At 40.8% G+C, this 24,080-nt stretch overlaps 1 protein-coding gene across 1 annotated transcript in view; it reads right to left on the bottom strand.

Annotated features, from left to right (window-relative positions):
* The window catches only part of Usp8 (ubiquitin specific peptidase 8), a 54,665-nt gene extending 31,693 nt beyond the window's left edge, over positions 1 to 22,972 (bottom strand). Inside the window, exons 1-4 of the mRNA XM_059261327.1 lie at positions 22,718 to 22,972; positions 15,338 to 15,506; positions 13,132 to 13,276; positions 8,977 to 9,062 (exon numbers count right to left, since the gene is read on the bottom strand). Coding sequence (XP_059117310.1) covers positions 8,977 to 9,062; positions 13,132 to 13,276; positions 15,338 to 15,441 — 335 coding nt within the window. The 5' untranslated portion in view covers positions 15,442 to 15,506; positions 22,718 to 22,972. The remainder of the gene's footprint in view (positions 1 to 8,976; positions 9,063 to 13,131; positions 13,277 to 15,337; positions 15,507 to 22,717) is intronic.
* Positions 22,973 to 24,080: the final 1,108 nt, after the last annotated feature.

Below are 24,080 nucleotides of genomic sequence, written 5' to 3'. Positions count from 1 at the left end.
GACAGAGTACAGTTAAGGGAGTTCATGTTCCATTACTTAGCATCCTGCCTCAGGCACACTTTATGGCTTTTAACTCACCCCTTCCAACTGAAATTGAACTCTGGTAGACTTCCCATACAAACCACACACATCTGTTCTCAGAAGCCAGCTACATGCTTATTTTAAACTGCACAAAAGTCTTGAAAACAAATGTTAGGCTCTTTATTAATGTTCCTTTTGCTTTTACACTAATTTCAAATTTTTAATGATCAAATCTGCTACAATTTCCTTTTTTTAAAATATAAAAACTCTTTATTTTGTATTTTCTCTAAGAGAAATTATCCCAATATCACAACTGTGTTGATTTAAATCAAAATGTTAAGTATTCAAGAACAATATTACCCTCACTGTGGGAGAAGAGCTCCCACCTTTTCAAAGGGTTCCTATGAGGAGGAGAGAGGAATGAGGAATTTTTAGATTGAAAGATAGCGGAGAGGAGACAGACAGAAACAAGATAGCTTCAGGAGAACCTGGGTCAATACCCAACAGCCCCATCTGTCTCTTCAAAAGGGCTTTTTATAACAATGCCAAAGGGTGGGGCCAAAGACCTCCCCCTTGCTAGATCAAAGCACACTGCACAGCCAAGTGCAGAGCCTTCCAAACACCTGGTAACCATGCATGTGGTAAAGTCATCCCTCATGCAGCCCTGCTGAGTAAAGCAGGCTCAGAACTCACTAGGAAACCTTTGTGGATTCCCACACCACACCAAGTGGAGAGTCATTATCAAAGTCAAGAATTGACTGTCTTAAAAAGGATGGCTTTACTGAAATGTCTAGTGGGCCGGAAGCTAACCCAGCTATGGTGACCACAATTTGCAAAAATACAAGGTATTTGGAATATTCTCCACAGAATTAGAAGCAGTACTTTTTTTTTTTTTTTTGGAGCTGAGGATCGAACCCAGGGCCTTGTGCTTGCTAGGCAAGCACTCTACCACTGAGCTAAATCCCCAACCCCGAAGCAGTACTTTTGGGAACATGTACTGCTAACAAAGAGCTGTGACCTTGCTTACCCTGTCATTAGTAATGATGGCAATGCCTGCTGGTTGTGAATTTAAGAGGATGGGGGAAGAAGGAGACAGAGGTACGGGGCAAGGGAGAGGGCGAGAGAAGAATACAGAATGGAGGGAGAAAGGGGTAATAACTGACCCAGGTCAGTTAGTAAAGAACGAATCAAACTTTGACTTTATTATTCTGTTTCCTCCATATACGGCATAGTATACGGAGGGCAGATGCCCCCATAGACAGATACAGCTCTGGAGAGCCACAGAGACAAGGAGCAGGCAGGACAGTCAGTACCTAAAGAGCAATAGAAAAGTTCCAATGTAAGAAGAGAGAGAATGAGAGAATAGTTTAAAAGGTAATGAACACAACCTCAGAAGGATTTCCTGGACAAAACCAAAGGCCTGTCACATGTATAGCTGGAGTGTCAGCAAAAGAATGAAACAGAGTAAGAATATTTGAAGAAGTAATAGCCCAAACTCGCCAAATTTGATAAAAGACATAGATTTACAGATGCACAGAGCTCAGAAGCCCAAACAGGAAAAATACCAAGAAAAACAGTTACATCATAGTCAGACTAAGACTAAAGAGAAAATCTCAAGTCAGAGATTGTCATACATGGCATTCGATAGATTAGTGACAGGACCAACTGCTATGCATTTCCACATGAGAAACAATGAGGACAGCTGGACATGGTGGCACAGACCTTCAATCCCAGCACTCCAAGGGCAGAGGCAGGTGGAGCTCTGTGTTCGAGGCTGGCCTGGGCTACCAAGGGGGACAAAAGACAAAAACCGAGTACAAGCACAGAACCCTGTCAACTTAGAATCCTACATCTTATGAAAACATTCTTTAAGAAGAAATCAGGTGATAAAGGAGCTTGTCAGAAAATCCTGATAAGTGAGTCTGATCCCCAGTGGATGGAGAGAATGACTCCCACAAGCTGTCCTCTGACCACTCCACACACAGCTGTGGCATAAGGGCACCCGCTCAGACCCAAAACAAACAAGCAAATGAAAAGCAGGAGTAAAAATAAAGTATGTCTAGATGAAAGGGAAGAAGTGTTCCTAACAGATGGGGACTACCAGAAAAGCTGGAGAAATTCTCAGAGCACAGGAAGGAGTCAGGCAGAAACGTGCATCTTGAAGCAATGGAGAGAGCCAGAAACTAAAGGAAAGGAAAGGAAAGGCAAGTAGAGAAGAGTACTTTCCTCTCTTACTTCCTTTAAAGCTTACGTGCTACAACTAGACTAGGCATGAACAGAGGAAATGTACCACTGAGACAGAGAGAGATTGTCAGGATGAATGAAAAAGTAGGATCTAATTATACTGGATGGGCTAAAAGTAATGAAGGAGAGAAGCAAGGTTGATCTCAAAGGACAGAGATTATTTCCAGATAAAAGATAAATAATGATAAAATTCATCAGGAATTTATGATAATCATAAATGTGTAAATGCCTAAAAACAGAACTTCGAAATACACAAAAGCTCAATGAATTACAAGGAGAAATAAATATCTTAGAGATTTTTCGCACCTTGTTACAATTACAACTTCCAAAATCAACACCCTGAAACAAAACAAGAACCCAAAGCAAACCACCACCACCTGCACTAACAAGAAGCTCAGCTAAGCCTGGCCTGTAAACGCAGGTCTCTACCCTGAGCTGTTTGAGCAGCTGAAGCAGGAGGGCCACAAACTCAAGGCCAGCCTAGACGACTCGTGAGACTATCTCAAAATAAAAAGGAAATAGCACAACCAATGACTATGTCCAAGTGTGTATGTGTTGGGATGTATCTCCATGTTAGAGCATTTGCCTAGCACAAGGCCCTGTGTGCAAAATCCTTAAGGGGGGGTGGGGTGGGGCAGAGAACAGTTAAGTAAGATCTGAACAGTTTTCAACAATGCATGGGAGACCTAAACGACAAACAGTAAGTACTAGGGTTTGAATAAGGTCCCTGTCAAGTGTAACTCCCCTCCCGCCCTCCCTTACCCTGTCACATTCCTGCTGAAATTTTATTTGCATTGTGAGGTTAATACAGAAGAAAATTCCTGTGACTATGTTGTTTAGAGGGAGGGCTTTCGGGAGGTGATCAGAGTTATAGGTCAATGAAGTGAACACATCTTGACAGCTTTAAAGCAGAGGCCAGAAGCGACACTAACACCCAAGTCCTCACTCCGATGTGATGCCGCCAAGAGGAGGACTCAGCTTCAGGTTGAGTACATCACGTTGTTTAACCTTTAGCCTTCAATAAACCTCTTTCTTTTTTTACTACATAGCCTATTTCAGGTATTTTGTTGTGGTAATGAAAAATGGATAAATCACACACAGAGAACACTATATGCAGCAGCCATTACACTTTCTTTTCAAGTACACACTGCACATTGGCTAAGATAAGACTGTTTAAGGACCAAGTATCTCCAGCTATGATGAAATTGAAACAGAATCAGTAAGATACTCAGAAAAATCTCACATTTGAAAAGTAAGCACCATTCTTCTACACAATCACAGGTCAAAGGACAATTTAGAAAACAGTTAAAAATAAATGACATAGCCTTCGAATTGGAAGAACAATACACACTCTTAGATTTCTAAAACTATTCAGTACATTTGCTGACATAGTGGTACACATCTCTAACCTTAGCTCTCAGGAAGCAGAGAGAGAATGTTGTAGGTCCCAGGCAGCCTGATTTACACAGCGAATTCCAGGCCAGCTAGGGTTACGGAGAGACCTCTGTCTTTAACAACAACAAACACCTACAAAAGTAGGTGTATCCTCAGATCTCTGGGAGAACCATGCTTACTGATATATCCATTATTTGTCAACCACACTGTTGGGAACTTGCTGATAGAAGAGCAAGTATCATCCCTATTTCATGTGCCAGCATCCACCTCTTCTATCATCAAACAGAAATGAAAGGCTTGGAACTGCAACTGTTGTACCCAGCCGGTCCCTTCAATGTAAACCATCAGAGGACCATAAAGGAAGGAGTCACAGACCAAGACAAGCAAGACTGCTTCTATTGTTAATAACAACAGTGAGAGGGAACACGTACTCAGAATCCACTGCAGGCACCAGACTATCGGAACAAGTCTTACATTTGCTTACCACATTAAGAAGCCCTGTAAGGCAGTGTCTTGGTTTCTTCTTCTATTGCGGTGCTCAAATACTCTGAACTACAGAGATTTAAGGGAGAAAGCGCTTACTCTGGCTCATAGCTCCATCAGTAAGGAGGTCAGAGTGCCAGGAGCCTGAAGCAGCTGATTACACTGCATTCACAATGAGGAGCAGAGATGATGCAAGCTGCTTTTCCACTTACACAGCCAGAATCCCAGCCAGAGAACGGTTCCACCTGTCCTACAGGATCGAATCTTCTAACCTCAATGCAATCAAGATTCTCCCACAGATGTGCCTAGAGGTCTATAACCCAGGTAATTCTGGATTCTGTAAATTGAGAATTATCAGTAACCACCACAGGTGGTTATTCTTATCCCAATTATAGATAAGGAAAAACAAGCTGACCAAGTAACTTGCCTAATAGCACACAACAGTGAGAGGAAGAACTGAGACTCAAACCCAGGGAGTCTGGCTCCACATGTACTCAAGCTACAGACCTCTTCTCTAGCACCAACCTATACTGTAACAGTATGGGAACTGTCTGCCCTGAGAAGTAGAGTCAAGGGCTAGGGTGCACCTGAGTGGTAGAGTGCTTGCCTGGTATGCACAGAGCCCTAGCTAGGTTCATTCCCCAGCACTGCCAAAACAAAAAGGAACAAAAAAAGACCGCCAGGCTGAATTTGATTTGAAGGTAGAAGTGAAGAAATTTCAAGATCCGCTTCTTGACATCTCTGTCATCTGCACCTTACCTTATCTGCCATTTGTTCCATAACTACAGTGACCGTGGAGCTCTGTAAATATACTTCACAGACCTCATGCTGTTTCTACTTTGGATAACCTGAAATGAGATCAAAGTTTGCCCTTCATCTAGCACTGGCCTCCGGTTCCATTACCTGCCTGTCTAAGCCCTTCCTTTTGCTGGGACTCTAATACCTTCTGACTTGTTCAAATTAAACCCAAGATCACCCATAACATGGATATAAAGGAAAGGCGTAGGGGAACACGTGTTTGACAAGTCTCACCTAACACAAGATAGCATTAAAACCTGTTTTCTAGGCACTAACTGTTTTTCTAGTATTTTATGGAATTGGGAACTTGGTCTGCCCTAGCAGCACTGGCTGCTCTTCCAAAGGACCTGGGTTCAATTCCCAGCACCCACATGACAGCTCACACCTGTCTGTAATTCCAGTTCCAGGACTTCTGACACCCTCACACAGACAGACATGCAGGCAAAACACCAAGGACCATAAAAAAAAAATAAATTATATATTTAAAAAACAAACAAACAAACAAACAAAACTCTAGACAGCACCCTGCTATTTCTCAGACTGCTAGGCTGACAAGAGGGAAATCCTAACATCAGAGATTTCTGACTCTCAAAAGGGAAGAACTGACTTGACTAGAGAATCACTAAGGGCAGACATAGAACATGTTCATCAGAGCTGTTCTAAGCATCAATGAGAGAAACCAAATATGTGGGCAGCAGGAGAAGGCAAAAGGAAAAGCTTCTCTTCAGTCAGTTGCACAGTAACCTATACCACAAGAAAACCCCAAAACACACTCAAGGCCCCAGAGGGAAGTCCATACCAGGAACCTTATTTTACCACCATGTAAAAAGTAAACATTCTTATCAATGAATTGGTGGAGAGTTATTTCCTCAAAGAAAGGTGATAGGTAAGAAGAAAAAGAGATTGCCAGCAGTGGTGGTGCACGTCTTTAGTCCCAGCACTCAAGAGGCAGAGGCAGGTGGATCTCTGAGTTCAAAGCCAGCCTGGTCTACAGAGGGAGTTCCGTGACAGCCAGGGCTACATAGAGGAACCCTGTCTCAAAAAACAAAATAACAACAACAAAAATCTTCTTTCACCTGGATACCATATGTGTGAATCATCACATATTAATTTGCCTTCTGAAAAATTCAGCAACCACAAGATTTTCCTCTTTTTACTACAAAAGCAATAGGATATACAAAGTAAATAAATATTGGAAGTAGAAAATTTATCAATATTTCGACAACCTGGGCTCAATTTTTGTTTTTTGTTTTTTGTTTTTTGTTTTTTGTTTTTCGAGACAGGGTTTCTCTGTGTAGCTTTGCGCCTTTTCCTGGAACTCACTTGGTAGCCCAGGCTGGCCTCGAACTCACAGAGATCCATCTGGCTCTGCCTCCCGAGTGCTGGGATTAAAGGTGTGCGCCACCACTGCCCAGCTCAATTATTTTTTTATTGTCTTTTAAAAATACATGTTTCAGGGGCTGAGGGATGCAGCCCAGTGGTGTAGGGCTAGCATGGCATACAGGAGACCCTGTGCCTGAACCCCAGGCCCAAACAACAACAAATGCACTCTTCAAGTCTTCCTTTAAAAAGAGATTTTGGGGTTGGGGATTTAGCTCAGTGGTAGTGCGCTTGCCTAGCAAGCACAAGGCCCTGGGTTCGGTCCTCAGCTCTGGGGAAAAAAAAAAAAGATTTTTTTTGCTGGGTGGTGGTAGCACACACCTTTAATCCCAGCAGTGAGGCAGAGACGGGAGGATCCCTGTGAGTTTGAGGCCAACCTGGTCTACAAAGCAAGTTTCAAGACAGCCAGGATGGTTACACAGAGAATCCCTGTCTTGAAAAACAAAAACAAAAAACCCCAAACAAACAAACAAAAAATTATTTTCAGCTGTGGGTAGTGGGTGACACGTGCCTATGGTGCTTGCACTCATGAACCTCTGGCAGGAGGATCATAAATTTGTGGCTAATGTGGGTTCCAAAGTGAAACTAACTCAGAGACAAACAAAACCCACTCTTTTAAAGCTACTTGTAATGACATTCTCAGGGAAAAACCTTCACACCCGTGTAGGAATACGTCAGGTGGCTATAATCTTCTATCTTCCCTTCCTCTGTATTATTTGCCTCATAATCTGTCTTTTTCCATCACCAAGGTTTGGGTGGCTTCTGTCACTTTATAGAACGCCAGTTTCACTGTTCTTTCCTCTATCATATCACTGAGCTATCAGGTTAGTCATTAACAACTTCTAAGCTCTACATATGGGCAGAAATTTTACTAGGATCTGTGTTACAGCAGCATATTGTTCACAGGGGCAAAAGCTAAACTTACTTTAATGAATGACTAAAAAGTAAAGCAGTCTGTTGCTGTGGGATGTTCTGTATGGCAAATGTGTTGCTGATTGGTGAATAAATAAAGCACTGATTGGCCATTGGCTAGGCAGGAAGTGTAGGCGGGACAAGGAGGAGAATAAAGCTGGGAAGTGGAAGGCTGAGTCAGAGAGACACTGTCAGCTGCCAGGATGACAAACAGCATGTGAAGATGCCAGTAAGCCACGAGCCACGTGGCAAGGTATAGATTAATGGAAATGAATTAATTTAAACTGTAAGAACAGTTAGCAAGAAGCCTGCCACGGCCATACAGTTTGTAAGCAATATAAGTCTCTGTGTTTACTTGGTTGGGTCTGAGCGGCTGTGGGACTGGCAGGTGAGAGAGATTTGCCCTGACCTTGGGTCAGGCAGGAAAACTTTAGCTACAGTCTGTCTTTGTAGAAGATATTGTATGTGAAAGAGGAGAGGGAGGGGGAGGGAGGGGGAGGGGGAGGGAGAACGCACCAGCACATTTGTGAGTGCACATATATGGGAATCCAAGTGAGGGGGACAACTGGCTGCTCTTGTTTATGACCCAGGTTCTGTTCCCAGCACCCACAGGGCAGCTTACAGAAGCTTTAACCCCAGTTCCTGGGGATCTGCCTTTGAAAGCATTGCATACACGTGCCACACAAATGCAGGTAAGACTTTCACATATATAAAATAAAAAGAAAATACATCTTTTTAAAAGGGTGTGTGACCCTTCAGAGATGGAGTTTAGGCATTTGCAGGATGCTTGGCATGTTATGAGGATGCTGGAATCCTGATGCAGGTCCTCAAGGCAGTGTGACAAGAACTCATACTGCTGAGTCATCTCTCCAGGTCAGCATACTGATTTTAATTTCTAATTAAAAAAAAAAATTTTTATTTCTGTATATGCATGTCTGTCACACGTATGCAAGTATCTGTGCAGGCCAAAGAGGACATCGGATCCCTGGAGCTGGAGTTAACTTGCTGGTTGCAAGGTATCCAACGTGGGTACTGGAAACCCAACTCGAGTTCTCTAAAAGAGCAGAAAGTGCTCTAACAGCTGAGCTATCTCTATAGTCTTAATTTTTTGTAAGAATAGTTTATTTTATTTTATTTTATTTGCATTGGTGTGAGGGTGTGAGATCCCCTGAAACCAGAGTTACAGACAGTTGTAAGCTAACACGTGGGTGCTGAGAATTGAACCTGGGTCCTCTAAGAGCAGTCAGTGCTCTTAGCCCTACAGTCTTAATTTGTAATCATTTCATAAACTGGTAAGGCAGTCATGGTAAATACTGGAATTAGATTGTTTTTAATCATATGTAACATTTGCAACTATGGAGAGATTAAAACTAAGAGTAAATACTTCATTTCTATATGATTATATCTAATAACAGTTTATAGTACATCATGTAGTATATGAAAAATTAAAATTCCCCTTTTATTGTCAAAAAATTTACAAATACCATAACATATGAAAAAATGGACATGATTTCTAATGTAAAAACATCAGTGCTATCTTAATAACCTAAAATTTTCATGAAGAATATTAACAGTAGCACATCAATATGGACAATATAGCAAATGATTTTCAGTTTGGTATTTCAGTTCATGTATTTCTAGGAAATGGGGTATTATAGGTATGGTTAGATATAAATGAACAAACATAAATAGTATTATCTTCTAATTTGCATTCTTTTACAGAATTTATAGTAGTATCTGTACCTCAGTTTAAGGCTCTCGGAGAGTCTTTCAGCTTCTTCAACAGCTTTTTTGATGTTTGCAGGTCCAAGTATTGAATGATAGTAATCCTAAAAGTATATGAAAACCATCCCACACTGTTAGTACGGGACACTACTACAGCACTGGCATTATATACAACACTAAAATCATGGCACCTATAGAAAAGGAAGTTTACATGAAAATGGAAGTATTTGTTTTAAACTTCTAACCTACTTAAATGTACAATTTATTGACCGACTGTCTCAAAAGTATCCCTGTGTATCATCAGTATGCAAAAAAACCTACTATGTAATACATTTAAGTTATTTATAAGAAGCCATTAAGTGTAAACACTATTCTTATTGCTTATAAATAAATGCTGAGTTTGAGAGAGCAAAGCAGGTTTTCTTCTTACTAATATGCAACACACTAAGTTCCTTTTCTCCAGTCTCAAAGGAATAAAGCAGAGTATGCAAAGATGCAAAGGGTGGGATTTATTTATTTATTATTTGTCAGAACAGGGGCTCAGTATGTATTCTAGGCTGACTTAGAATTTAGGGTCCTCATCCTCAACTCCAAATAGATAAGAATATGGGGGTGTTCCTCTCTGCAAATTCACCACTGCAACTAGAATCAGGTTACTTGACACCTAAAACAAGTTTTATACTTGAGGAAATCATGAATTTCTAAAATCAAGTAATAGAAAATAATAGTATAATCTAACTCAAAAAAAAATAAAGGTTTGATGTGGAAGTTAGTAACAAGCATAATGAAGTTTGTTTGTTTTTATATATAACTACTTCAAAAGGTTACTCACTGTGGTCAGTGAAATTTTCCAACCAAGGTTTTTTGGATCTAATTCACTACATGCTACGGTGACCTTGTAAACAGAACCTATTACAATAATAAAAACGTGGTGTGGGTGTGTGTGTGTGTGTGTGTGTGTGTGTGTGTGTGTGTGTGTGTGTGTAAGGTAGTAAGAAGGACCATAAAGATAAAAGGACTCATCTTCAGCATTGAGAAGTGGTCAAGAGTGGCGATGGCAAAGAAAATCCATTGTAACAGTTATCACATATCTATGCATCTATTTAAACCAAAAGAAATCATACTTTGATTGTTTACTTTCTAATGCCTAACTATGTCAGAAAAGCCCTTTACCAAGTAATACCAATAAAAATGTAGTTTATTCAAAACTGCACCAACTGAACTACAAGTACAATATGTTTTTTAAAGTATAATGCCATCATCACTGCAATGTTCTTACAAAAGTAAAACACAAAGTAAAAACAAAAATGGTCTCATTAGTTTTAATTTCATGAACTCAATTAGAAAGCTAGTCTGACAGCCTGCTTTATCTTACTTAAATGCTCTAAAAAAATGCTGTGTTTGGGCATGTCTACCACAAACTAAGAGGCAACAGTCCTCTCCTATTAGTGGGGTTCCCTGGAGGCACAGTTATCAGCATAGATATTGTTGATAACATGACAAGTGGCAGTATCGGGAGCTAACACCTGATTCCTATCAACTAAAGACTCTTCACAGGTAGGTTCATCAGTACAACTTTCCTATTCCTCTCAGATTTCCTACATCAAAAGGTTAGCCAGTGGGGATGTGACAGTGCACCTTTAACCCCAGCACTCCTGAGGCAGAAGCAGGTCAATCTGAGTTTGGGCTACATAGTGAGACCCTGTCATAAAGGGGGAGGGGGGTAGTGTGGTGCTGACCAATACTTGTTAGAGGTTTATCAGCAATGCTGATAATTTTTAAATGTAACTGAAGATTTTTAAATACAGCTCTAGTTTCTTAAGAATTTACTATGCCAGTATTTTACTCCTTCTCCTTCTCAGATGACCCTGAAAGCATTGTCCAGAATTAAGCAAGTTTCAGTTACATCACTGTGCCCTCTCTACTACATTAACAATTTTTACTTACAACTTAAACACTTTGCAATATAAAGTAAGAGGGAAAACACGTAATTCTGAAGGAATTCAGTTACATATTCTGTCCCTACCCAATTTAAGTAATTGTAACTATAAAATATCTAGGTACCTCACATACTTGAAGTACACTACGAAGGTTAGATAAGAGTCAGTGAACTAGAACAAAAACAGTTCTAAGACAGGGAAGATGAGCAAGCCAACAGGGAACCAAGCAACTGTAATATTCCCAGTAACAGCCTGGGTTAGCTGACCCTTCACAGTAGCTTCCTCACCTGACCTTCACAAATTCAGTGACACCGGGGAAACACAAAGAGCTCTCGTCAATCAAAATAACTTCAAGCCTATTCAAAGTGGAGGAGCAGACAGCCAAAAGAGGTAATTCCAACCTTGCCAGAGGAAAAAGCACCACTAAGTCCTAAGAATAAAATGAAATCAAACACACACAGAACCAGTCCAAAAGCAGACGACACACCAGACAGCGGCCCCCAAGGCTAAGCAGCCCTCAAGCTTTCCAAGCATTTACTTTAGAAAGCAGATGGGGAGGGGGCAGGGCTTTACACATCACCCCAGAGCTCAAGTGGAAGGCAGAACAACTTGTGGGAATCAGTTCTCTTCCACCCTGTGGGTCCAAGGAATTGAATCAGGTCCTGGGGCTTTTCAGCAAGCCATCTCACCAGCCAGCCCACTTTAAAGGCAATTTCACATGAACAATTTTAAGTGTTTGAATTCAGACATGCTTCTGGCTTCTTAATCTGCAGATAAGTATGCCTATAAATATTAAAAGATGTTTTCTACCATGGCAGGACTAATTCGGCCATTTATGGACATACAGATGAGTCCCTAAGTGCAAGGGGATACTGCTCTAAAAGCCAGTAGCCATCAGCATAACTTTGCTGGTAGAAGACATGACCTACTACCATTAGCTTAACCATTAAAGGCCTCCCTCTTTACTAAGAAAAGAAATGTTATCAGTCACAGTACTCTGGGGAGAAAGAAAGGACTTCAAGCTGGGGCTGTGGTGGCGCATGCCTTTAATCCCAGCACTCGGGAGGCAGAGCCAGGTGGATCTCTGTGAGTTTGAGGCCAGCCTGGACTACCAAGTGAGTTCCAGGAAAGGCGCAAAGCTACACAGAGAAACCCTGTCTCGAAAAACCAAAAAAAAAAAAAAAAAAAAGAAAGAAAAAGAAAAGAAAACACGAACATAAGGAGACACCAAAGTCTTGCTCTTAATTCTAAAGCCCTATCTAATATGGCCCCAGTGTTAGTCAGATAAAAAGACTGGTATAAAACAAATAATTAAACATTTGACCTGAAAGCACTACTGAAAACATATTCTTACTTATTTTTATTTTCATTTATGTGTGTGTTGTATGAGTGTACGCTGTACGTGCGCAGGTGCCCAAGAGGAGAGAACAGGGCACTGGATACCCCAGAGCTCAAGTTAGAAGCACTTGTAAGTCATCTGAAATGCGGAACCAAACCAGTCTTCTGCACAAAGCACTCTTAATCGCTGAGCCATGTCTCCAGTCCCCCTGTTTTATTTACTGATATAGGATCTCACTATGTTGTCCAAGCTGGCCTGGAACTCTTTTTTTTTTTTTTTTTTTTTTGGTTTTTCGAGACAGGGTTTCTCTGTGTAGCTTTGCGCCTTTTCCTGGATCTCACTTGGTAGCCCAGGCCGGCCTCGAACTCACAGAGATCCGCCTGGCTCTGCCTCCCGAGTGCTGGGATTAAAGGCGTGCGCCACCACCGCCCGGCAAGGCCTGGAACTCTTAAGGCTCACATGAGACTACAGGCCTGAGCCACTGCACTCAGCTATTATTTTTCTTATTCAGTGCATGAATAAACTCAATCCTTCCATTTGATCTAGCAATAATTTATTACAATACAAAGCAAAAATCAGCTTATATACTGCTATATACACATATTGATCCAAGCCAAATGTATGCATGCACATACTTGCAAATAATGAAACTATGTTTTTGCTTTGCTTTTCCCAGCCACACAGGAATTTAAAATTTTCAAGGTATCATGTGATCTAAATCCATTGTTATGTTGGAGATAGAGATGCTGCTTAGCATTGCCAGGCCCAGAGTTTGATTGCCAGCAGGAGAGAGGTGAGGGGGAACAAAAGTGAATTTCATAGTTAGTTAAAACTTTTAGAGGATATCAGTAGTTCTATTATGCAAAAATAAATAAAAATACAAAAAAAAGGTACCTGCTGTTGCTTGAAGTCAGGTCTTTTTTTGATAAGATTATAAACAGCCACATATTTCATATAAAGCACATAGGCCCTTTCCTCATCACGATCTAGTCTGCACTCTTCTGCTGCCTTGAAGATCTTCTGAGCACTGTGTACATAACTTTAAAATTGAAAGAAAAGGTAAAATACTTGCTACTGGGGGGAAATACACGTCATATACAAACTCTGCAGAAGACCACAATAAGATCAATTTCACGATTTAGGTTGTATTACTTCAAACAATTACAATGTATACCTTCACTCTGGGATGAGGCTAGTCTTAAAGAGAGAAACCATAGACAGCTAGACAGGAATAACCATCTTAGATCTAACCTTTACAATGTTCCTGCCCTTAGTAGTTGAGAAAGTTTAAAGGTGGATTGTAAAAAGAGTTAAACAAAATTACTTTCCTTGTTACCCCACATTTACCAATTTAGCTCAAGAAGTAAGACAATCTTTCTCCATGTCCCTTCTAAAAGGTATTTTTTAAAGCCATTCTGTTACTGGTAATATTAAGAAATAATGGTGTACTCCCGGATTTTCTCTTTACTTTTAATTACGTTTTCACCACTCAACTGTCAGCACTGATGTTTTCATCCCATTTTTCATTTATTTCCTTGAGAAAATGACTCATTAAAATGCTTCTGTGCCCAGAGACCAGGAGCCTTGAACTAGACGGATGATTCTTTTCGATAAATGCCTGCATGTAAAGATGTATGGATAAAGGGGTTTACTGTGTGACTCCCTGTGTCACACTGCAGCTTTGTTTTATTTTAGGGTGGGGCAGGAGATGGGTAGGATTAGGAGGCATGATGTGAAGGACACAAATAATAAGATGCCCCTGTGCCTACACAGATCTTTTTAGCTTTGTCTTTAGTTCATTTGGGATCATGTTTCCTATTTATTCCCAATCAGAGAATACCTATTGCTACCCCTTGATCTCTAAGATGTACTTTTCCTAAGTCTGGGGAATGTGGTAGCTAGACCCACCTTTCTTTCTAAAACTTTATTTCCATCTAAATAATAATATAATTGCTTATTAATCTCTAAATCACTTTTGCTGGACAAAATAAATAAAATCACAAAATAAATTTGAACAGAAAGTTCTCTTACTGTTCTCTGTTCCTTAACTACTAGGGTTAACAATTTTAAGGATAACCTATTTTTACCAAATTTATGTTTCCAGTAAGTACCAGAATCAGTTGACCACTTGACCATGAAAGTTTGGACCCTCTCTGGGAAAGGCACATTTTCCACCTGTGCCTTAGAGGGCAAGTATACCCAGAGAAATAAAACACATAAAATAAATCAAATTAAAGATTGTATCAAATTGGCACAAACTTACAGAATACTAATGTTTCTATCTTAGGGATTTTGTTATTGTGTTGAAAGACCATGACCAAACAATTCAAAGAGGAAAGTGTTTGTCTGGCTTACACATTCCTAGTCAGAGTCCATGGAGGGAAGCTGGGGCAGGAACTCAAACCTGTGGAGAACCTGGAGGCAGGAGCTGGTTGGTGCAGGGGCATGGAGGAGAGCTGCCTACAGACTTGGCTTGCTCAGCCTGCTTCCTTATAGAACCCAGGACCACTAGCTCAGGGGTGTCCTACCCTCAGTATGCTGGGCCTCTCCCATAAATCAATAATTAAGAAAATGGCCTACAGGCTTGCTTTCCTACAGCCTGATCTTATGTAGGCTTTTTTTTTTTTTTTTCCATTTAGGGTCCCTCCTTTCAGTTGACCTTAGCTTGTCTCAAGCTGCCACAAAACCAGCCAGAACAACTAGACAAAAAAGCAGTCACAGGCCCTCTTTTAATCAGAGAAAGACTATACCAGCATCCGAACTTACACGTATCCTACACAAGAGTAAAGGCAATCTTTAATTAAAAGTTAGACTGTTTTATGAGAAGAAAATGGTTTGTGGCAAAATGGCCTTAATAGAACTCTCATATACTTTTAAACTTATCATCTAGTATCCATACTGGCCAGGAAGCAGGTAATTTACAATTGAGCAATCAAACATTTACTCTGCTAAGACAAAGTTAAGACCATCTCTGGGGCTATTTTACTCTTGTGATCACATTATGTTTCCAATCAACTCTAAGTTGGCTATACATTAAATCCAAATAATAAGGAAATGAAGTAAATGGAATGATTTAATCAAACTAGCAAAGAGCACACACTTCTTGGTGCTGGTTTTCTCAGGTTTAACTTCTGTCTTCTTATTGAGGTCTTTTAGTGAAGAACTGAGGTAGAGTTCTTTAGGAACTGAAGCTACAGCAGGCATGATGACTGATGCTTGATTTTCTACTTCAACAATGGATGGTCTGGTTCATGAAAAGTACTTCTTTCCTAAAACAAAACAAACAATTCCACTAATTATCCTCATTAGCAAAAAAAGCAAAAAAAAAAAAAAGTGTTAAAAATGAAACTCCTCGATGAGGGATGTAGCTCAGTGGCCAAGTGACTGGCTGGCATGCAAGGCTCTGGATTGGCTTCCTGGCTTGGCAACGCGCATGCGCACAAACACACGCACGCGCATGCACAGGTGCATGCCTTTAATCCCAGCGCTTAGGAGGCAGAGCCAGGCGGATCTCTGTGAGTTGGAGGCCAGCCTGGCCTGCAGATCGAGATCCAGGACAGGCACCAAAACAACACAGAGAAACCCTGTGGGGCTTCTTTGTGTAACTCTGGCTGTCCTGGAACTTTGTGGATCAGGCTGGCCTTGAACTCAGAGATCTGCCTGCCTTTGTCTCCAAGTGCTGGGATTAAAGGATTAAAGATGTGCCCTACCATTGCCTGGCTAAAAAAAAAAAAATTATAGGGTTAAGTTACAACTTAAGAGAATGGTCTTAGTTCACTTACATGAAACTCCAAAGCATTCCAATTTTTCTTTGACTCTAGTCATTCCTGTATTAAACACTAACTCTTTAGACTTACCCCTTCCAATTCTGTGTTAGTACTACATTCTTAGTCATCAAACCATTTCTCTCTAAAAATCACGTTTTTACCATTTCAGTTTTCTCTATCTATACCTGCTCCATGCATCTATAAAGACATGTTGAACTAAACAGTAATCGATAACTTGAGATGTATACAATTAGAAACAATGATCTCGCATTAAAACACTTTGTACATTTTACCTCCTATTTTGAAGCCCGTGTATAAAGATATAATAATGAGAAGTCTCTGGCCATGTCATCACTTCTAAATGGGTTAACTAACATTGGATGTGTCCTTCTACTGAGGTATCAATTTATTAACAATTCACCATCAAACCAACTAAGAACATCCATTACGTAAAGGATATGACAGGAATCTCTTGGATTTCCTCACTCTCACAGACAGCATCACTATTTTAGTATTGATGTAAATCACAGGCAGATTTACCTTGCAAATGCAGGCTCTGTACTGAAGTATCTGCTTTAGTTCAAAACACTTTAGTTCAAAACAGAAGGTGTCAGATCCCTTGGAACTGGAGTTATAGATAATGTGAGCTGCCATATGGGTGCTGAGAATCAAACCTGAGTCATCTGGAAAAGCAGCCAGTACTCTTAATTACTGACCCGTCTCTTTAGCCCCTAAAACTTGGATCTTTAAAAGAATGTGCAAATCATATCAGATTATAGATAATTTAAAACAGTAAGTCACTAGCTATTTTAAAGTTAAATTTAAACACTCATAGACATCCTACTGTATAAATGTCATGCTTTTAGAAGCTGAAGGATTAAAATACGATATTTCCACACAAGGCTTAAAAAACTAATATGACGCCGGGCGGTGGTGGCGCACGCCTTTAAACCCAGCACTCGGGAGGCAGAGCCAGGCGGATCTCTGTGAGTTCGAGGCCAGCCTAGACTACCAAGTGAGCCCCAGGAAAGGCGCAAAGCTACACAGAGAAACCCTGTCTCGAAAAACCAAAAAAAAAAAAAACTAATATGAAACAAAACTGTAAACAGTGGGAAAAAAATAGTAGATGGAGTTACAAATAAAACTGTTAAGAAGGAAAGCGATCAGCGCACCTCTAGGAATGAGCTGCCAGAGAGAACGTACAAGGAACCACGGGCCAGTGAAGTCACAAAAACAGTCTCACACTGATCATAAAAGGCCATGAAAGGCATATAAGTATTTACCTTGTTTTCTAAAGGTAATGACAGAGTCACAGCAGGGTTCTGAAGGAAGATGTGTAGTCCCAACAAACAAGAGCACAAAGATGGGCTTTAAGACCCAAGAGAGGGGGTTGGGGATTTAGCTCAGTGGTAAAGCGCTTGCCTAGCAAGTGCAAGGCCCTGGGTTCGGTCCCTAGCTCCAGAAAAAAAAAAAAAAAAAAAAAAAGACTCAAGAGAGAAGGACGAAGTTAGAATGGGGGCAACAGAAATGGACTAGAAGTATATACAAGCAACACGGCAAAGACAATGACAAGACTTGCCATATGCTCAGACACAGCATGGAATGATGTCACTGAAGTCCTTAGCAATGGCTTTGTGGACAATGAGAATATATACACATATATGTGTTACCCCTCCTCCCCGTTTGAGACAGATTCTTGCTATGAAGCCCAGGCTGGCAGTGAACATAGAACCCAGTAAAATTATGCCATAATTTTTTAAAAAAAGGTTGAAAACTAAAGTAAACAAAGTAGCCAGATATGGTGCTTACCTGAAATCCCAGCATCTCTAAAGCTGAGACAGGAAAACTGAGAATTCAAACCAGCCTAAGCTAGAGCAAGGCAATGTCTCAAAACAAAACAAGAACTCGATGGCTCACATGACAGAAGTACTTCTCCAAATGCAGCTCAAAACCAATACTGGTTGGGGAACTACTTCTCTCTAGTCTGTAACAAAATGGGCTTGTGGAGAATGTAAACCAATTAAGCATACTGACTTTTATAGTAATCAGACTTCCACTCTAAGGCAAGCTTTTACATCCTATGGAAAACAGAAGACTAGGCAGGGCTACATAATGAAGCCATGTCTCATCACTGAAGGTAAGGTGGAACCTTCAATGATTCAGACTCTGAACAGCAATGTTCTACAGGACATAGAGAACAGGGATCTAGTCTAATATCAATATGTCTAATAACGTGTCTAACATCAACTGTTCCACTATATGTTAAAGACTGGTCACTAGCAAGACTCAAGGAAAGGAAAAATCTAGTTCAGCTAGAAAGAGAAAAAGCTTTGGCCAGCCCACAGTGTCTTTTTCAATGTTGGGCCCCTTCCTCTTTCATGGGCCAGCTTAGGTTTCCCTGATGGTTCCAGTTCTTGGAGTTTATTTCTTAGTCTGAGTCCTACAATGCTTGTTACCTATACTGCTCATTCAGTACAGTTTTTGGCCCAAATAACAATTTGGTTGAAATGATGAGAGCTGAGGTGAGAAAGGAAACATTCAGAAGGAAAGCACTATAGAGACATACAGTGAGAAATTACCATGGGAAAACAATGAAGAATAGTAAGGCAAACTATAGAATCCCTAAACAACAATCTCTGGAACAAGAGTCCACTGATAATATGTTGTATCCTAATATCGACCTTGATAACCCTCAGTCAACACTTAATAGCTGCAAGTTAACAGTACATTAGTTAAGGAAATATAGTTACAGAATGGAGGGTCTGTGAAGCCATCCAGAAGTGTTTACATTTGACTTAGCAATCAGTAAAGTCAGTATTACTCCAGGATGGCCAAAATTGGTATATACTAGACAGATTTGAAAGAGATAGGAATAAAGGAATAATACTATGGGAAAGAATGATTAGGAAGCCACCACAGGGAAGAACAAATTAGGCACACTGCTTTGGTGAGTCAATGATTAAAACTGAGTATTTTCACTTGCTTACATTATCCCATTTTCCTTCTGTAAAGTGGGAAGAACACTAAGGTTATTAACTAAATAACAATAGCAAGCATTCAAAATGAATATTGCATGCCTACTCAGGGGCTTAAGCTAGAGGGTGGTGAGTTCAAGGCTACATCAGGCTCATAAAAAGATCATGTCTCAAAAACAACCCAACAAGCAAACCAACAACAAAAATGTAGGGACAAAACAAAAACCAAACAAACTGTAGTTTAAAAACTGATCATTGTGAAAAGCACTTTTCAACCTGTGCATACTCACATTTTAGACCAGACTAAATTTTGTTGTGGGAGGCTGCTCTACACAGTGTAGGACGACATTTGGCAGCATCCCTAGCCCCTGCCCACAAGTTGCTAATAACATTCATCTTTCTTTCTCTACCCCTGCTAAACAAAATGCTCTAGACATTCCTCAGTGTTCTAGTAAGGAAACTGCTTCCAAATAAGAACTGCCAACTTTCAGGAAAGTGAGCAGCTCAGTCTGAACATTTCGAATATACAGTAAGTATCTAAACAATGGAGTCTAAACAGAAATATGTTAATTTAAAAATCCCAATTTCATGGCTGGAGAGGTGGCTCACTGGTTAAGAGCACTGGCTGCTTTTGCTGAGAACCCAGGTTCAGTTCCCAGCAACTACATGACAGGTCACTCAAGTTCCAGGGAATCCAAAACTCTTCTGGCCTTCCCGGGCACCAGGCACACACACACGGTGCACAGACATACATGCAGACAAAACACCCATACAAATAAAAAATAAATCTTTCTATAAAACCCCTATTGTTTGGAAGATAGCAACATATTGTCACTGAAAATGATACTGTATCACTTTTATTCTGTGACAAAATACCTGAAATAACTCAAGGGGGGGGTTATTTTGGTTCACTATTTCAGAAGAATCCAGTCCATCACAGCAGGGAAAGTCATGACAGTGTTTACAGCAGCAGGAGTGTGCGGAGGTGGCTCCTTTAATCTGGCAGACCAGAAACAGAGAGCTCTGGGGGAACCATGGGCCAGAACAACCTTCTACAGGATACCCCCAGCAACAAACTTCCACCAGTCAGCCCACCTCCTAAAGGCTCCATACACTTCAAAACTGGGTTTGAAGCTGGGGTCTGGGGCCCAAGTACCCAAAATCTGAGCCTGGGAAAGGCATTTTACAATAATCCTATTTTCCTTGTTTTTATGTAGTGTTTTAAAACATATATAATACTCTTTAATACACAGACATCAGCCTTTGTGGCATGCATCTGTAATTTCAGCTACCTGGAGAGGCTAAGGAAGGAAGATCTCTTAAGCTTAGGAGACACAGTAAGACACTTTCAAAAATATATATAAATAAATACACACAATAAAAATCCATACACATTATATACTAATAATTAACATCAAGAAAATAAATCACCAAGGAATTGAACCCTTGTTTTTCTACAGCTGATATTTTACTTAAGGTCCCAATCTGGGCATTCTAAACGAAGAAAGATTCAGAAAAAGAACAGACATCACTCCAATGAAGGAAAGTATAATGCTAAACAAGGAAAAGAAGAATTCTAAGGAACCTGAATAAGAATATTAGAATGCTAAGGAAAAGAAAGAGAGAAAGAAGGAAATATCCCTAGTTTTGTTTTTTTTTGTTTTTTTTTTAAGATTTTATTTATTTATTATGTATACAGTGTTCTGTCTGCACATATCCCTGCAGGCCAGAAGAGGGCGCCAGATCTCATTACAGATGGTTGTGAGCCACCATGTGGTTGCTGGGAATTGAACTCAGGACCTTTGGAAGAGCAAGCAGTGCTCTTAACCTCTGAGCCATCTCTCCAGCCCGAAATATCCCTAGTTTTTATCGAAAAGCAATTATATATATTTGGATTATATTTGGTAAGTATTTAGAATATTTGATATATATAAAATACAGTTTGGTGTGTTGTGTATCTGCTTCTTGACTGCCGTGGGGTGAACAATTTCTATGACATACTCTTACCACCAAGACTCTGCTTCACCTCTGACACAAAACAATGGAGCCAACCAACCTTGGGCAGAAGCCTCTGAAACTGTGGGCCAAAATCAATCTACTTCTCTTTAAAAAATTAGGATTATAAGCATTTTATGAATAAAATCTGATGTGTTGGCTTTATTTTACAATTGTCTTATTTACAAAGCTATCTGGATTCTGTCCCATTTATAGTACCAACAAAAAATCATGATTAATAAACTTCAAGTAAATAAATCAACAAGTTAAAAAAAATCTTTAAATATTTTTGTTGGTTTCCTTATTCATTGTTATTTCAAAAAAAATATGTCTACAAGCAATTATTCATTACTGACAAGTTTATATTACTACTGCAAGATCCTTGCAATTCAATTTTAAAGATGCACCTAATACACAGTCAAAAGAACAGGAATGCACATTTTAAGTATCTACAGTTATGGCATAATTAAGATATATCCTGATTATTAGTTATAACTAAGTGTAATTAAAGGAGCATGAATACAGCCAATATCACCACATTGGCACAGTACTCTACTAAGAGAAACCACCTAAATCCAACATGACACATTCAACAGGGAGTTTTACACAGAAAGAGTTGAAATGGAGCAAAATCTACTCACAAACCTAAGCAGAAGAGAGCTTTAAAAAAACAACACAGGGATCCGAGCGTGGTGGCACACACCTTTAATCCCGGCACTTGGGAGGCAGAGGCAGGAGGGTCTCTGTGAGTTCGAGACCAGTCTGGTTTACATAGTAAGCCCCTATCTAAAAATAATAATAACAATAATTATACTGGGTGGTGGTGGTACATGCCTTTAATGCCAGCACTCTGGAGGTAGAGGCAGGCGGATCTCTATGAGTTCAAGGTCTACAAAGTGAGTTCAGGACAGCTAGGGCTGTTACACAGAGAAACCCTGCCTTGGGGGAAAAACAAACCAACAAATCAAAAAACAAACAAACAAACAAAAAACAAAAACTAACAAATAAGAATTACATCCACCAGTTAGGTAGGCATCGTTTCGATCAGAAACCCTAGAGCTTTTTAATAAATATTAAACTCCTTGGACTCTGCAACACCTCTATGAGTCAAGTAAATATTTCTTGAATGACTGACTTGGTCAAGGTCACAGAGTAAACTGAAAGCAAGACCCAAAACACAGGCACGGGGTCTGCAGCTTGGTGAGTAAGTGAACATCACTGCAATTTGGAGTTCTGACAATTCCCTCGGTACATCCTAGTTGAAATTAACTTGTCGGTGCCACAAGTCTACAATCGAAGGCACATTTTCGGAAGAGAAAAACCCCCTATTTGAATAAGTTTTTTAAGTGTGAGGAGTTTGGTTAATTCACTTCTTGTACTTCACTAAAAACATAGGTGACTAGGGCAGAGACGAGGGCAAACATGATATAAGTGGTTATAATAAGGCCTGGGGTTGTAGGTAGCACACCAGAAAACAGAAGCAAAAGGAAGGAGATCAAAGTCGGGTCTAGTGTCCAAGAGAAAGGGGAACTGGTCAAGGGCACCCTCTGAGACCGGCAAACCACATCAAACTCTGGGCAACCGTAGGAGGGCAACGCGAGAGACCAGGAGTCCGGGCCCTTGCTGGACCAGCCAGTTGTCTGGGGTTGTCCCACCCCTCCGCGCACAGGGCTCGTCTCCCGGATGACCAGCAGCGGGCGGACGCCTTCCCGGGAACCGGGGCCGGAGCCAGGCCGCACTCACCGCAGCGCCCGCACTCTGCTAACGCCAGCCTTCTCGCCTGACGCCCATCGCCCACCACCCGAGGGAGGACGAGCCTTCGCTCTCAGACGCAGGGCAGCGCAGCTCATCCCCTCTTCCCGATTTGCATTGCGTGGCGACGCGTCGCGTCTCTAGACGTCACGGAAGAGGAGGGGCTTCCAGTGAGCCCCGTAACTCCTCCCTCTGCCCCGCAGGGAGGGACATCGGGAAGGCCTGCTCCGGAAGGGCGTGCGCCGAGTCGTCTGCGCATGCGTGCGTCGGAGAGGCGGTTTGAGCCTGTGCGTGACGGAAGAGCGCGTCGGGTACTTCCGGGGTCCTCGCGCTTCTCATTTCCGGATGGTAGCAAGTTCGATCTGTGTTTTGGACGTTTCCGTGGAGTAAGCGAGGATGTTCTAACGCCCTGTCAACTGTATTTTTCTTCACAGATCGGAAATTAGGGGGGGAAACGTGAAGGGGATTGATACCCTGTAAAACTTGGGAATAGGCATTCTCCGAAGCCAAGCCTCTGGTTAAAGAACAGACATGTTCGGAAAACGGTACAGACACAGTCAACATCTCCTAAAGGCCCAGGCTTACAAAGCAGGGGTCTGAACTTTTTGGAGAGTCTACTTATGCACTCTTGTGGAGAAATGAGTTACTTCGATTTTCTGTGTACGTAAAAGTTGCTTAGGGTAGAGTCGTTGGCCGTAGTCACTAAATCCCTAGGGACAGGCCGAATCTTTAGTGCATGGCAAATCTCGAAACAAGTCTACTAAGTGTATATATAAAGTGAAAGTACTTACTAGATAGGCAGCCGTTCACCATAAAGAGTAGTAAGTGTCCAGTACGCCAACGGTGCTTCACATACAGCCTTTAAAATAAACGTTAATTTCCTTTTCATTACAATCAGGTACATGCAAAAATAATAATAATAATAATCTTGTGGGGCTGGAGAGATGGCTCAGTGGTTAAGAGCACTCATTGCTCTTCCAGAGGACCTGAGTTCAATTCCCAGCACCTACATGGCAGCTCACAGCTGTCTGTGAGTCCAATTCCACAGCAAAACAACAATGCGTGTAAAATAAGTAAAAAAAAAAAAAAAAAAAAAAAAATCCTGTATTTATACTTAAAAATCAACCCTAACATACTATTTGTTTTCCCAACGTGTAAAGACTGATATAGTAAGATACGTTGTAATGCTTGGAACTATTGAGTAAAGAGTGTTAATAGCTTTTTCCATGGGGCTGGGGAGATGGCCCAGTGGTTAAAAGCACTAGCTGCTATTCTAGAGGACCCAGGCTCAATTCCCAGCACTCACCAGGCAGCTCACAACTGTCTGTAATTCCAATTTCAGGGGATCCAACAC

This window comes from Peromyscus eremicus, chromosome 4 (assembly GCF_949786415.1).
Source record: "Peromyscus eremicus chromosome 4, PerEre_H2_v1, whole genome shotgun sequence".
Taxonomy (NCBI): Eukaryota; Metazoa; Chordata; class Mammalia; order Rodentia; family Cricetidae; genus Peromyscus; species Peromyscus eremicus.
Note: the sequence above shows the minus strand (reverse complement) of the source record. Positions and strands in the feature narration are given on the sequence as shown.